This window comes from Xiphias gladius, chromosome 9 (assembly GCF_016859285.1).
Source record: "Xiphias gladius isolate SHS-SW01 ecotype Sanya breed wild chromosome 9, ASM1685928v1, whole genome shotgun sequence".
Taxonomy (NCBI): domain Eukaryota; kingdom Metazoa; phylum Chordata; class Actinopteri; order Istiophoriformes; family Xiphiidae; genus Xiphias; species Xiphias gladius.
In genome coordinates this window covers 12,368,447-12,382,769 of record NC_053408.1, presented here as the reverse complement: position 1 = coordinate 12,382,769, position 14,323 = coordinate 12,368,447, and the positions used below count along the sequence as shown (strand labels likewise).

Below are 14,323 nucleotides of genomic sequence, written 5' to 3'. Positions count from 1 at the left end.
ATGGGATTTGATGGATGGATGACCCCTCACTCGCTGATAAGATTACTCTGTTCCCCCAAAGAACGCATGACAGACTTATTATTAGATACTGGTTTTTTAACCGTTGACTGCAGTGTGTCATCTCTGTCCAAAATGTTAGGAGTCCGGGTCAAGTAGGAAAAACCTTTCTTGGATAAATTTGGTTGGCTTTTTTTAGTAGTCGGATATTTATCTGCAGTTCCCATAATTTGTTTACCTAACTTGACCCTGCACCTGTTGCTGGTTTACAAAGCATGACAAATCAGTTGGGTACTTTTTTTATTTACCTGATTTGGGGGGGGCACACGACACAATGAAATCACATTTTGATTATTGTAGACTGAAGGGACTATTCCAGTTGTTGGACCTCAGTACCTAAAGGCTTAGCTCATGCATTCCTGCTTTAAAGATTGTTCAGATGTTATTTTTGTCGTCATCTTGTTTACTTGAAAAAAAAAAAAAAGTAACTGTGTTAATGAGTAAAAATCTGTCATTCCTTGATGTTCTAAATGTGTGCTTGATGGTATGTTCATAGTTTTGAGGTTTGAGGCCTAGTTGACTATCTAACCAGTTTTAGTGGTGTAGTTTTGTCATTCGAAATGTATTTCTGAAGATGTTCTCTTTCTTCTGCCAAGCTGACAAGTTGATGTTGGGATAGTTTTATTTCTCATAGACATGTTTGCACAAATTGAACTGCTACGTTTGAGTTGCAATTCTTATTTTTATATTCACTTTTTTGTACTTCATTGTAAATTTAAGAGTAGTAATGTGTATTTTCTACACCTTTTTTCGATTACCTGCAACATAAGCTAAAAAAAAAAAAAAAAAAAAAAAAAACCCAGTTACTTTTAGTTTCGTTCTGTCAGTATAATTGAGGCAGGTGTTACGCGAGACATTGTATCAGGTGGATTTTTATGCACTTCCAGGAGAGGGTTTTATGTGGAGGAACGAACGTTAGTCCTGGGTTTATTGTTTCTGACAGGAGTTTTGTTTATGTGTGTGCATGTGGATGGAAAGTTAACTAGTCTGACTGTTTGACTAACTTCTACTAGGTTTTTAGTATCCTGGTGAAATGCTGATGCATTTAAACATTGTCTGTTTCCTAAATTAGCCTCAATGTCAATGTTTAATGAGTCTGCGTGGATGCTGGGGACGTGCTGTTATCTCAGGTTCTGTGTTCTGTCCACATCATAAACATATGATTGATAATGTCTTGTCTTTGTGATTAATTAAATTAGTCTTAAGTCATAACTCCTAATGCTCTGGTCTGAATTTCCAATTATTGCAGTGATTTGAGTCAATGTGAAATCAGGACATGGGTTAAAAAAAAAAAATGAAAACAATGCAGTGTACCAGAAATGCAGGGTGTGCAGTTTTTGCAACATGGCTTCCCCACACTGTTATGTCAACAGAGTGGGTGTGCAAGGTTGTGTCGTTAATCGATGATATTTAAGGCCATACATTTTGTCAGTAAGAACTTCCTTTCCCATGCCTTTGTGACAATTTATGGCACCTTCTGAGTTGCCTTTTCCCCCTGTGCTAGCTCAGATTTTTAAAATCCTCACATCTTTTTCTTCTTTACATATTACAGTGCTGTTCAATTATTTCTCGCCCTCTATTTAAGTGGGGAAGACTGAAAACTTCAGGAGAAATTCAGGAGTTAAAATGAATCAAGGCTGCATTGTTGGAGCTTAGCAAATAGCCCTGATACATTTTTTTTTTCAAGCAAAAGTGCTGAACAGTCTCTGTTTCCCGCTTCGTGAATGAGAGGATATGCTGGTTTTATTTCCATTGTACGATGGTAAACTCTGTCTCTTTCGCTACTGGGCTGTTGGACGGGCAAAAATTTTACAATGCAACCATTTCTCACTATTTTCTGGCACTTCATGGACAAAATGATTGAAGAAAAATACCCAGCAGACTAATAAAAAAAATCTGAGTTGCAGCAACTGTTTCCTCTTCCAGAATTGTTACATTAGCAGAGTTTGTGACTCTTACCTGTTTTTAGCAATTTGAATTGTGCCATTGTAACAATTTAAAGCTGTTTAAAGAGCTGTCATATCCTCTTGTCTTACGTCAGGTTGGTGCAGTCCTTGGATCTTGGTCTTTTGAAAATTTAACAGCACTGTACAATTATTTAAAAAAAAAAAAAAAAAGATTCCTCCTTAAATGAGGAATAAGTGGGACAGTCACATTTAAAATGAATCACGTTTGTCCTAATGGAGCTAAAAAAAAACCAGTTCTCGTCTTTCCCTCACAGTACAAACAAATTCCTGCAGAGCATTTTGCTTTGTTTATTTTCAGGATAAATTTGAGGATAGGCGCCTTCCTTCTCCAGACACAAACACATGGAGGTTAATAGACAATGAAACAAATAAAGGAATAAAAAGCTGCTGGCTCTGGAGCTTTCAATCGTGTCACGTGATCTTCTGCTGATGAAGATTTCTCAAGTGTCACAGAATTTAAAAAAAAAATCTTTTAAAGTTTTCTGAAAGCAGCTTTTAAGTCAACATGAACGAGAAGAAGCGCAGAAAAAATGGAACCTTGAGCAGGACAGCTAGGCAGACTCCCCGCTGATGAAGATCGTGTGATATGACGGAAAGCTCCAGAACAGCTACTAAATGGGTTGTAACCTTGAATCAGAGTATATGTGAGCAAATTGCCCACTTGTGTGCGTTTCAATGAAGATCTTTAACCTGAGGTTAAGGAATAGTCTTTTTTTTCTTCAAGAGCTGCACCTGCTGCCCCACACGCGGCCGTCTACACGGCCCCGCAGGGTACAGATGTGCAGCTGTTGTGTCGTTGCACTGTGCGATTGGCTGACGGTGGAGGACGTGGTGTGCAGTTCAGTTTACGTTCAGGCCCGTAGGACACCGCAAGAGATCCTCCTCCTCCTCCTCCTCCTCCGCAGAAGCAGCAGAAGCAGCGCACATTCTGCCCGGAGACATTCGCTTTTACGGACTCTTGTCAGCGGGAAGATTGTCCGGCATGTCGTCTGTGTTTAGGCTCGTCGCCAAACAGGTCAAGAGCCACCCAGCTGTAAGTCCTGGACGTCGTATGTTGTGTTACGGTTTGAAAACGACCCGGTGACATTGAAATGTGCCTTTCTCTAGCGCCGGGAGGACGCGGTGTGTGTCTATGTGTGTGTGTGTGTGTGTGTGTGTGGGCGCGCTCCGGTTCACCCAGACCTCTCCTTAATCATCTGATGGGTTATTTCCTATTAGTGCACTGCAGTGGCATTTATTTAAAAAAACGCAGAGAAAACGCAAAGTGTGTATCACAGTGGGCCCTGCGGCATATTCAACTGATGTCCAATTCCTCGACAGCTGTAGCCCCGGATTTCGGATGAAAATGGACGATAAAGGGCAATTTACAGCAAGTTCCAACTCCAGTCTTCATTTTCTCATCCCCACATCCCTGTTTCTGCCCCCCCCCCTCTCGGGACGGCGTTCGGGTCTGGCTCTGCCACCCTCCTTCAAGGCCACCTGCTATGATGAGGCAGGAGAGGAGACTGCAGTCGGCCGGCTACAACGACGATCTAAGAGAGAGAGAGAGAGAGATCCGGGGAAAGCACGAGGGTGCTGGGCTCACAGCCATGTATGTGGGTCGCCGCAGCACGTACAGTGCCGTGTGGTCTCCGTACCGGGATGGGTCAAGGCCAGGCCGCCGCGTGTGGAGAGTCTAGAGCTCAGCAGAGGGCGACGGGGTGGAAGAGTTATTAATAGAGCACTGGGCAGATATGTTTTTGTCCCCTTCTGCACAGTGGGAACTGTCCTTTAGGTGAAACGCCGTGGCGTCTTAGCTCATACATTGTTGTCAGTTAACTTAGGGGAAAACAAGACATAGATAAATATGGAAATCATATGTATTCTATAGTTATGACCGGCTGTTATGGTTCATCCTAAGCGGTGGCTACTCACAATTCTCATATCAACCTATATGATTTTTTTTTAATATACTGTTTATACTGTATCCATATACTGTGTATATATATATATATATATATATATGTGTGTATATATATATATATATATATATATATATATAACTAATGTGGACAATAGCAGGTGTTTGTTGCCTTGACACAAACAATTTCAGTGCTTCTGTTCCTTGACCCCCAGCTGATCCCACTCTTCGTCTTCATCGGTGGCGGGGTAACCATGAGCATCACGTACTTGGGTCGCCTGGCTCTGAAAAACCCTGATGTCTCGTAAGTGCCAGCAATATCCGAGGTGGTATAAATTGTTCTTGCGGTGGATCTAACTTTTTGTCTTCAGCACATACTGTCAATGTCTGTTAAACCTCTCTATATTTATAAGTCTTCTGTGCTGCACCACCAACACCAAAAACCTTTTCTTGTTCCCAGATGGGATCGCAAGAACAACCCTGAGCCCTGGAACAAACTGCAGCACGATCAGCAGTACAAAGTAACAGCTCTCTGCACACCATCCCTGAATTCTCTTTACACCAATTTTTAACACGTTGATTATTCTGTTTTGTTTTCACATTTCTTTGTATGGCAGCTTAGTTAGATTTAAAGCACAAGTCCATTTCTGTGAAGGACAAGCCATATCTTCTCTGTTATCTTGCCTCAAAGTCCATATTGCCTATGTCATTCTGATTGTGTACATTTGTGTGTGTGTGTGTGTGTGTGTGTGTGTGTGTGTGTGTGTTCCAAGCTTTTCACGGTTAACATGGACTACTCCAAGCTGAAGAAGGACAGGCCTGATTTCTAAGTCACCGCATCTCTGCACTTCTGTCTCTGACGTCGTCGCCGGGGTGAAGAGCCTTTGCACTTTTTTGCCACATACGAAATAAACCCATGACACTGAATGAAGGTTAAATCACACTGCCTCCTACACTCATTCAGTCTGCTCATTTCCAGTGTGAAGGGGGGAAGGGATCATTCACTTTTATCGGTGACTGTATGAATAAAGCAGGCAACCACCTGTTTTACTTATTTATTCATTTATTTTTGACTCCGCTGTAAGTCATTAAAACCATTTCAATCACACCTCTCACTTGCATGTGTATTTTTTGAGTCCACGGTAGCCTTGACAAAAGACTAAAACACATCAGAAATCACAGCTTCAGGGTTTCATAAACTGAAGTACTTTTTTGGTGGAATGGTATTTTAAGACCATTTTTACAAGATCAATAGGCATGAAAAGTGTCCCTTGTTGTTCCTGTCATGAAATCTAAAATCTCTATCTAGCATGTAAATGCTGATAAATAATTCGTTTTTTTTTAATCTTTGGTAAAATCATAAAAATCCTGTAACAATTTTACTGGCAGAAAATCCCAGGAAAGACAATTCAGCTTCTCAGAAAGATAGATAACAAAAGACCACTTTAGAAATAGCAGTGAAAGTAAGTGAATCAGTAACCCGGGGTGGAGTAGGACCTGGCTCTCTATGAACATGAAGGGCATACTGTATGTAAAACATATGGCTGTTGAGCAGGCATCCGAGCGAGTAAGCACTTAGGTCAGGGGAAGGTCGGCCCTTTTTCATCATGCCTTGACACTTTACAGTCTGTGAAATACACATAGATGGTGGAGATTATATGATCACATGAGAATATTGTTATTATTATTATTATTATTTTTTTTGAAAATACAAAACATTGTCCACATTAGGAAAGATTTATCATGAACAACTCAAACTGATTTTTCCCTTTTTTCTATAATGGCATACAAATCTTTTTGTTTTACGAACTGAAACACCCAGATAAGGCACTGAGACTCAACTAATTAACTAACTAGTCAACAAATAAAGAGTCTTAAAATTTTCATGTTATATATTTGGCAAACACAGATGAAAAAAACCAAATTAAGCTGTCAGCAGCTTTTTGAAACTTGACTCTTTATGAAGAAAGGTTTGCTCAGGCTTGTTGACTTATCTTCCCTCCTTGCTTGGTATAAAGGCAGCATTTTCCTTTACAGATAGCACAACATCAGGTTTATTTCTTCCCGATGGAAGTTTGTGTGACTGGGGTCCGTAGTTCTGAATTTCCAGTAGCTGTTGTACTTTGTGTGGCCAGCACAGAGTGACTGTTGCACTAATAAATAGAAAAATTTTCTGATGACAAATACAACTATCCTGCAGTAAAAAACCATGTTAGTGTGCGCAGCTTTTATTTTGACGACTCTTATTATTTTTCTCTGGTAAGTTTTATAAATACATATGAATATGGCTTTCGAAACAGATGTGGATCATCACAAAGTCAACCACCAGTCAGTCATTACAAAATCTTAAAAATGAAAAGACTAGAAAACACTTGTGTGCTCCTAAATTCCCTTTTTTGGTTTAAGATTTGACACGTACACCCTTTGTTTGAATTCTTTTTCTTCAACATTTTCATTGTCTTCTTATGTTAAATGTTACCTCTATGTGATTGCATGTAAATATCGGCCGATTCTGCATGTGCCAACGAACGAAGACGCGGAGAACTGATTTAAAAACAAAACAAATCACTTCAAATAAGATAAAAAAAAGGATACAATTGTTTTTTCACTAGACACTTAACCCCACGTTCTCCCTCGATTCTCCAGTTGGTGGCGATAACGAGCTGAAGAGGAAGAATATCTTCTCGCGAGGCTTCGCTTAAAAATAACGCGGGGCAGTTTGAGCAATGAATCCGTTGAGTCAGAAAACATTAGACGGACAACAGAGGCTAAATAACGTTTAACTAGATAAAACTTTTTATAAATGACACTGGCCTTGGTTCAGCTCCGTTCGTTAGTCTCAGTCTTCTTCGGCAAAATCGCCTGATTCATAAAAAGCCGCAGTTTAACACGTTTAACGATACTGTGTTACCGTTTGTAAACGTTTGTCAGCTAACATCAGCTAGCCAGCTGACTAACAGCTACTCTGTCTCCAAATGGATCACATGGAGGATTTATCTGCTCGGGTCCTGCTGAAAAATATCCTCAGCACCGAGCCTCCCAGGACTCCCATCACCCGCAGGTACTTTTATCTTTAAGTTTTTCTGGTGAAGAAAGAAGTCAAATGGCGTTTAAAGTCTCGACCTGGCTTGTAAGCTCCAAGTTGGTTGCTTGTGTTGAATGTATTAGGCTTGAATAAAACTGAGAAAAGTCTATGGAAACTAATTAAAAAAATACTGTAACACACCTTTCACGGGAGATCGGGCAATGTTATGGCAAGTTGCCACAAAAATTCTTCATTTTTAGACTGTTACAAATGTCTCCATGACTTTGTATCCAGTGTTGAATTAACTTGGAGCTGTCGTGTCTTCAGTGCCTCCACATTACAGAGTACCAGCGGGACCCGGCGCAGCAATAGACTGAGCAAGAAAGATGCCGGAGCCCAAACCCCACAGGACATCCTGAGGCGCAGCTTGAAGCATAAAATTCGTGAGGTGAGGGGGAGCAGCAGAGTGTATGTGGATAGTGGACATGTTGATGGGTCTCATAAAGCTGATCTATCTATCTTCTTTCCAGAGTATAACCAGGAAATCCCTGCCCGCTACTAAAAGGAGGACGGCTTCGGTCGTGCTCAGGAAGATGAACACTCCCGCCCCAGCCTCAATGCTGTTTGATGATGGAGACACACCAAGGCACATCCTCAGGAACATCCTGCGGACAGGTGTGTGAATGGGCCCGACTTTCATCACACATCATTTTGCAGAGCTTTGTTTTCCTTTTATCCATGTCCTTTATCATGTGATTCAGAGCCTGTGAAGTCCCCAGTGGTTCATGGGAAAGCCATGTCAGAAGAGCTGCAGCTGCCTTCAGCCAACTCCAGCATTACCAACAAACGTCCTAGGTGAGCTCTTTGTGTAACAGGACATTGCTGACATTCAGTTTGTCCATTCAATAGTATTTTAAATAACTGCATTAATTTTAGTTGTGAGGAACCAACTTTTTGTATCATTGTTGGGCTTTAACAAAATCCCACTTCACATGCAGTCAACTCCAGCAATATCGGCTGTTTGTATGCAACTGGCTAAATTATGTTGTGTGTATGTAACAGGTTTTCTATTTTGACTTTCAGTATTGAGCTCTCAGGACTGGATCTGCCTGATTTAACTATTGGCAACATAGCAAGCACTGGAAAAGGACTGAGCAGAAAGAGACCACGTCGGAGCCTTAATGTAACAGCTTTTGAAAAACGACTTAGAGACGGAAATGGTAATGTTAAAGCCACTACTGATAGGCTTCAATTATGTAGAGGGACTGTATAAGATCTTATAAATCCTGGATATTTGTTATTGTAAATTCACACATTTACTATAGGGTTGGAGTTTTGTTGTTGCTCCTGCTACAAAAATGGGAAGATTGTGTTTCGAAACATTTCAACTGTATCAGTGAACAGTCGCCATGCATGTTTTATTGATTAGTTGATAGATGCTTATGCTTACAGATGGTGAAGAGGAAAATGAAGAATCAATAGGCGACCATTCATCACTTTCTTTGTCAAGGTAAACATCATTAAAAAAAAAACTACAATGTTATGTAGCTTTCTATTTTGTTCTTATTTTAGAATATAAAAAGTTGACTCCAATGACAACAATTAAATAGCTGTTAACAATGCTAATGAGTGAATAACTCATAACTATAATGTCTGTCCAATCTGTTTTGCAGTTCCACCTCTTTGAGTCTAAAAACACCCTTTGTGGATGTTCGGACTGAGAAAAGAGGCCTGCAGAGAAGAGTTTCCAACCGTCGAAAAATCACAGTGGAAGAATTTGGCGCCGCTGTCAATAAACGGCATGGGATGGGAGGTGACGATGGTGATCAAAAAGCTCTTCCTAACCTACCAAATTTTCCCTTTTTGTTTCATCTGGATTATATGTATAACAAGTCGATAAGAGCACTGATTATTCATTTATTAGTTAACTTTTTCTGTTAACCATTTAAACTGTAAAGTGTCAGAAATAATAAGATATGACCATTAGTAGTAAGCAGAAAATATTTTTTAAGATTTCTTACTGACACTGACCAGCAGCCAAACAACCTAATGATATTTAAAAAAAAAGGAAAAGCAAGCTAATAGCACCATAACTTTAACTGATGATTGTTGTTTTTACTTAAAACTGACAAAAGAAATTAATTCATTGTACAACTTACATTTTTTACTGATTGATTAATTGAATAATTGATTTAGTGACTAACAGTTTCAACACCAGGCTATTTTATGCTCCAAAGTCACCTCCTCTTATATGTTCTGACCTGTTATACGGTATCTTTAAATGTAAATTTTAAATTCTGGTCTAGCTACATGAGCAAGCAGGTAGGAGGAAGCGGAGGTAGCTTCTTCCTTTTTGAAAGAGAGGAGCAAATGGTGTATAAAAAGAATTGTGAGTTATCTGCAGCTGCTGTGTTCAGTGTTGCTGTTAATGCTCTTATTTCCTTCATGGTTATCTCCCTTCCTCTCATCAAGGAGTGGGCAACTCTGCGCCAGTGGAGCAGGGTCTCAATAAGACCACCTACTCTGAGGGCTTCACCCTGGGCCTAAGCCAGCTCAGTGAACCTGACATCACAACTGACATTGTCAACTGTGACACGGCCCTCTACACCCAGCCTGATGCCTTTTCCATTGTTGCAACGCAGGACAAACCCACAGTGATGGCTTCTCAGCTTCAGAGACAGATGAGAGACGTGGAGCAGAGCAAGCTGGGGAAAGAGAAGTCATTTTATGTATTTCCAACCGAGGAGGGAGTTGTGGCAGAACCTCAGAATGAAGAATGTGTATCTGAGTCTCAGTCAAAGAGAGATGTGGACACAGCTGACTGTCAAAAGGAGGAAGGGAAGAGAACAACCAATAGTCAACCTGAAGACACTGCAGCCATGTTGAAATCTAAGGAAGAGGAAGGTGTAGCAGAATCTCAGCCTTGTGTCAGCCATGATACAGCTGAGTCTGAGGAAGACGAGAAGAGAGTGGAGGCTCAAACAGAAGAGGAAGGCGCAGCTGATCCTCAAACTGAAGGGGACGCTGCAAGTAGGTCTGAGTCTGAGGAAGAACAGGTTGGACCTGACTGCCAAACTGAAGGAGAAGAAGAAGGTGGGGTTGATTCCCAGCCACAAGAGGATGATGTAGTCAGGTTTCAGTCTGAGGAAGAGCAGGAAGGTGCGGCCGAATCTCAAACTGAAGAAGAACAAAGTGCTGTTGATTCTCAGTCTGAGGATGATGTTGAAGCCAGGTCAGAGGAAGAGAGGGATGCAGAGGAATATCAAAGTGATCAAGAAGATCCTGCAGCCAATTCTCAATGTGAGGAAGACGGGGATGTGCCTGAGTCTCTGACAGAAGATAAGCTTGATGGGAAGCAGGAGAAGGAAGAGGGCGAGCACGCTTTAGAACAGCTGGAACATGACTTGGAACTCATCAGTCGAAGGGCTCATCGCTCTGAGGGGGGACTCATTATGCCTGTTACAGAAGCAGGGGGGTATTGGGCAGATGCCACAGACACAGGTAAGGTCAAAAAATATAATCTCTGAGGGATGCAACTAAGAACTACTACTATTATTATTATTATTATTATTATTTTCAATTTCCCTTTTTATTGTAATTATTATTATTATTTTTTATAACTGATGGTGAAGAAATGCCTGTTGCAGGTTCCCAGAGGTGTATAAAAGATTCATAACATCTAGAAACTATATTGATATTTATCATGATGTTGTTTAAAATATGAGGCCTAGTTATCAGGTTGATAATAAATATATTGGACTGAACAATCATTACAAGTGATAAATATTTTCCAGCTCTAAATAAACTGTCCGAAATGCATGTCATGGTATTTTAAAGTGAGTATTCTTATTTAAGTGTTGTTGTTTGCATGTGTCCAAAGCACACACTGCTACTGATCTAAACGGCAGCTTGGAAAAAGGGAGCCATGAGAGCAGCCAGCCTCATATCGGGATGCCTGACTTGGCTGAGTCTTCAACCAAAGGACAGAAAGATGCTTCTTGTACAGAAGCTGAGCCTGATGCTGATAAAGAGAACTCCTTTCATCTTCTGGAGGTGACACATGATATTGAACACAGTGGCCACCTGAGTCATGCTTCACCTGAAGAAGCTGCTGCTCAGGACCCTGCTGAACAGGAAGAAGAGTGGGAGGATGAAGATGGTGAAGAGAGTGAGGGTCAGTCTCTCTTTTTTTGTGTGTGTTTATTTGTGTATTAGTTTGAACAAATCCGAAGAGTAAAACTTGTTTTGTTTTCCCAACTTTTCAGAGTTCCCCTGCAAGACTCCAGCATTTGTCAGAGAGAAACGGAATTTTTCTCACCCTGATCCTCTGGCCTCACCTTCTGTTCTTAAGAATATGCAAGCCCGGCAAGTTCCACTTCCTATTACACTGGAACATGTAGTCTCTTTTATTAGAAAAACTGGCTGCATTTTTTACATTATAACAACACATATTAAAATGGTCCCATCGCTGATAAACCATTGTCCAACTGGTGCAGAATGTCACATGTCAAATACAGTTTAAAAAAAAAAGGGGGGGGGGTGTATTAACTTGTGTGTTTCTCTGGAAGGCCACATGAAGGTCAATATGAATATGCTGATTTTTATTAATCATCAGATCTGTTACTGACACGTTTTTCTAATGTCTGTTGTACCAATAGTAGTACAAGTGAAGCTTTACCTGCAGCTAAACCTAAGCAGGTGCGACAGAGAAAGCGAGGGCCAGCTAAGAAAGAAGGCGGCCTTCCTAAGAATTACCTCATGGGCGTGTTCAAGCACTTTGCCAAAACGAAGGTCTCTGCCGACGTTTACCCTGTCCTAAAAGAAATGTAAGTAACTATGACTATAGAGGTTTTGAGTTTAAAGAGTGTTGGAACAAATTAAGCAACAATTGGCTTGTGAGACAGTATTTTGAACCACTTAACTGAAGAGTACTTAAATAATTTCAAAGCCAGTTAGCTTTTTAGATATCTTTTTTTATGTCATTTGGTGAGTATTTCACTGTTGAGATAACTGATGCATGTTGTCGTTTGAACAGAATGGATAAATTCTTTGACCGGCTGGCAGACGACTTGGAGACGTATGCAGGTCATGCAAAGAGAAAAACCATAGAGGTTGAGGATGCTGAACTCCTGTTGAAAAGGTCAGTGTGTTATGTGCTCAGTTGAGCATTCATGTTGTTTTAGGATAGGATTAAGGACTTTTTGTGGTCAAACGTTTTTAATGTTGCAAACTCATCCCTTAAAAAGTAATTTAGAGAAATGAGGGGAGGGGAGAGGAAATGTAGAGGCAGTGATAATTCTCTCCCTACGTGCAACCCCTTTTCCATTACACAGTCATTTGACCCATTGTTAATATAAATTGCTGATTAGAGCAGTTTTAAAATAAAATGTCCTTTTAAAAACATTTAAAACCACAAATTCCACAGTTAATTTAGGGTCCAACTGTATGCTTGTCAGAACCTAAACACAGTCCTGAGACATTTAGCATAGATCACATCAATTCACAATGATAAGAGCAAGAATTATAGAAACTGGCGGTAATGCTGTCAGACATACAGTATGAAGAAAAATATTGTAGCAGAACAAGCAAATACATAAATTTAAAAAATAAAAAACAAACACTACCACACTAGGATTATACTGACCTGTAGATGGCAAGCCTGAGCCTCATGTTTAGTCTGAAGAAAAGAACGTGACTGTGACAGATCAGCATAAAGAAGGAAACTTTAATTCTGAAATATCCCTCTAATATACAACACTAATCTTTGAAGGCACACATCTTCCAACAGTATAGATTAAAAAAAAGTGGTGGACACTTTGCATTAGTTTTCTTCCATTTAACTTGACTGGTGTTTTTTTTTTTTTTTTTTTTTTTTTTGTAACTCTGCAGGCAGGGTTATGTGAATGACAAAGTGCCGGTGGAAGTGCTTATCGAAAAATATCTGCGCATGGAGCAACGTAAACTCCTGATCCCCATTGCAACCAGTGGAAATGTTGTTTTCCCTAAAAAGCGGAGGTGAATGTTTTATGTACAGCTACCTTTTTTTTTTTTCTTCCTTTCTCCTGGTTTCATCTCTTGGACGGCTACACATTTTTCTTACACTGCATTGAATTTGTCTGCTTGTAATGCTGTTAATCAGAATATAAGATCTGTGTAGATTGTAAATATTTAACATTCTTTACCATGTCTGTGTGTCTTTCTTACCGACATTCTTATTTCTTATTCTGTATTACTATAATATGTGATGGTCGAATTTCTGTATGTAGTGCAAACATTGCTTTGTTGACAACAGTGCTTTGTAATTCTTGATTAAGATTAGTACAAGTATGTGTCAACTTTCTTCATCTATTTATGCATAAACTTTCTTTTCTGACAGTATGAAACAAAAGTGGGTGCAAAGACTTCTAAAATTAACAAGTGTTGAAATAAAGTTACCTGTTTCATATTTCTGAGCTTGATTTGTTGCCATTGATGAACTGACACCTTTACCTGTAATATTTCCCCTGCAGAGTGGCTTTGTTGGAGAAATAAATATAAGGTTAGACAGCATTCTTCAACTCAGACCACCATGCTGTACTTGACAGTTTTTATGTAGGAAATGTTTGGGAAGCATTTACATTATACATTAACAGACTGCTGCAGTTATGGTGATTTCTGCGAACAATGAAAAAGAAAGCAATGTTTTTGCAGAGAGATTATAGAGGGGTGTCCTGGCAGGTCATATTGTCCAGTGCTACGACCGTGTCCACTAGATGGAGCAAATACATTATAACTAACTCGAGCCCTTATCACAGTCAGTCGAACTGACATAAGTGAACAACCGTAGCTGTAACAATGGAAAACTTAATCAAATATGCTGGTTGACATTTGAAGTTTGTTCACACAATTTATCGCAAGAGAACGCAGTCACTGCAAGGACGTTAGTTCGTTAGCATCAGAGGATTAAGATACATTAAAGACACATTCAAGTTGAGCTGATTGATCCAGAGATTAATTCCATTCACATCTTCATTAAATTCGACCTTTAACGGTCGATATCCATTAATCTCGGCACACTGTGTTAATAATCTTGGCACAAGGCAATAGCTCATCTACCCTGCTAATTAATTACTTTTCCGTGGTGGTAAAATAAATCTGAGGCAGTGCATCCATGTGAATGACCTAGAGACACAACAGAGCTGCAAGTAGTTATTAAATTTTCACCACGTAAAGACAGGCAGGGAAGAGATATTTGTGTTTAATTTTCAGAATTATCCATTCAGGCTAAACTAAACCAGACTAGATAGATGCAAAGAAATGAAAAATATACTACGGTTTAGAGCAGCGGTAGGCAAATAGCGGTCCGTGGGCCAAATCTGGCCCTCCAACAAGAAT

At 40.0% G+C, this 14,323-nt stretch overlaps 2 protein-coding genes across 3 annotated transcripts; both read left to right on the top strand.

Moving 5' to 3' along the window:
* Positions 1–2,904: 2,904 nt before the first annotated feature.
* On the top strand, positions 2,905–5,032 carry LOC120794428 (cytochrome c oxidase subunit NDUFA4-like). The gene is made up of 4 exons (XM_040135514.1): positions 2,905–3,057; positions 4,140–4,228; positions 4,385–4,445; positions 4,698–5,032. Exons 1-4 carry the CDS (start codon positions 3,007–3,009, stop codon positions 4,752–4,754), a joined length of 258 nt encoding a protein of 85 aa, XP_039991448.1. The 5' UTR covers positions 2,905–3,006; the 3' UTR covers positions 4,755–5,032.
* A 1,590-nt stretch (positions 5,033–6,622) lies between these two features.
* Positions 6,623–13,394, top strand: cenpt (centromere protein T). 2 transcript variants are annotated; one of them, XM_040135513.1, is made up of 13 exons: positions 6,623–6,985; positions 7,277–7,397; positions 7,480–7,624; positions 7,711–7,804; positions 8,033–8,169; positions 8,402–8,459; positions 8,623–8,762; positions 9,422–10,450; positions 10,830–11,123; positions 11,215–11,314; positions 11,608–11,775; positions 11,985–12,089; positions 12,839–13,394. In XM_040135513.1, exons 1-13 carry the CDS (start codon positions 6,900–6,902, stop codon positions 12,966–12,968), a joined length of 2,607 nt encoding a protein of 868 aa, XP_039991447.1. In that variant the 5' UTR covers positions 6,623–6,899; the 3' UTR covers positions 12,969–13,394. The 2 variants fall into 2 exon arrangements, with proteins under 2 accessions (XP_039991447.1, XP_039991446.1); XM_040135512.1 differs by having other exon boundaries at positions 8,623–8,771.
* Positions 13,395–14,323: the final 929 nt, after the last annotated feature.

What these genes read in the sequence shown, in the direction of transcription:
- LOC120794428 (XM_040135514.1), top strand. Translation starts at nt 3,007, where the DNA reads ATGTCGTCTGTGTTTAGGCTCGTCGCCAAACAGGTCAAGAGCCACCCA. An exon ending in AGGTCAAGAGCCACCCAGCT is followed by an intron (nt 3,058 to 4,139) that starts GTAAGTCCTGGA and finishes CTTGACCCCCAG; the next exon opens with CTGATCCCACTCTTCGTCTT. An exon ending in CTGAAAAACCCTGATGTCTC is followed by an intron (nt 4,229 to 4,384) that starts GTAAGTGCCAGC and finishes TCTTGTTCCCAG; the next exon opens with ATGGGATCGCAAGAACAACC.
- cenpt (XM_040135512.1), top strand. Translation starts at nt 6,900, where the DNA reads ATGGATCACATGGAGGATTTATCTGCTCGGGTCCTGCTGAAAAATATC. An exon ending in TGAAGCATAAAATTCGTGAG is followed by an intron (nt 7,398 to 7,479) that starts GTGAGGGGGAGC and finishes TCTTCTTTCCAG; the next exon opens with AGTATAACCAGGAAATCCCT. An exon ending in AGATGGTGAAGAGAGTGAGG is followed by an intron (nt 11,124 to 11,214) that starts GTCAGTCTCTCT and finishes CCAACTTTTCAG; the next exon opens with AGTTCCCCTGCAAGACTCCA.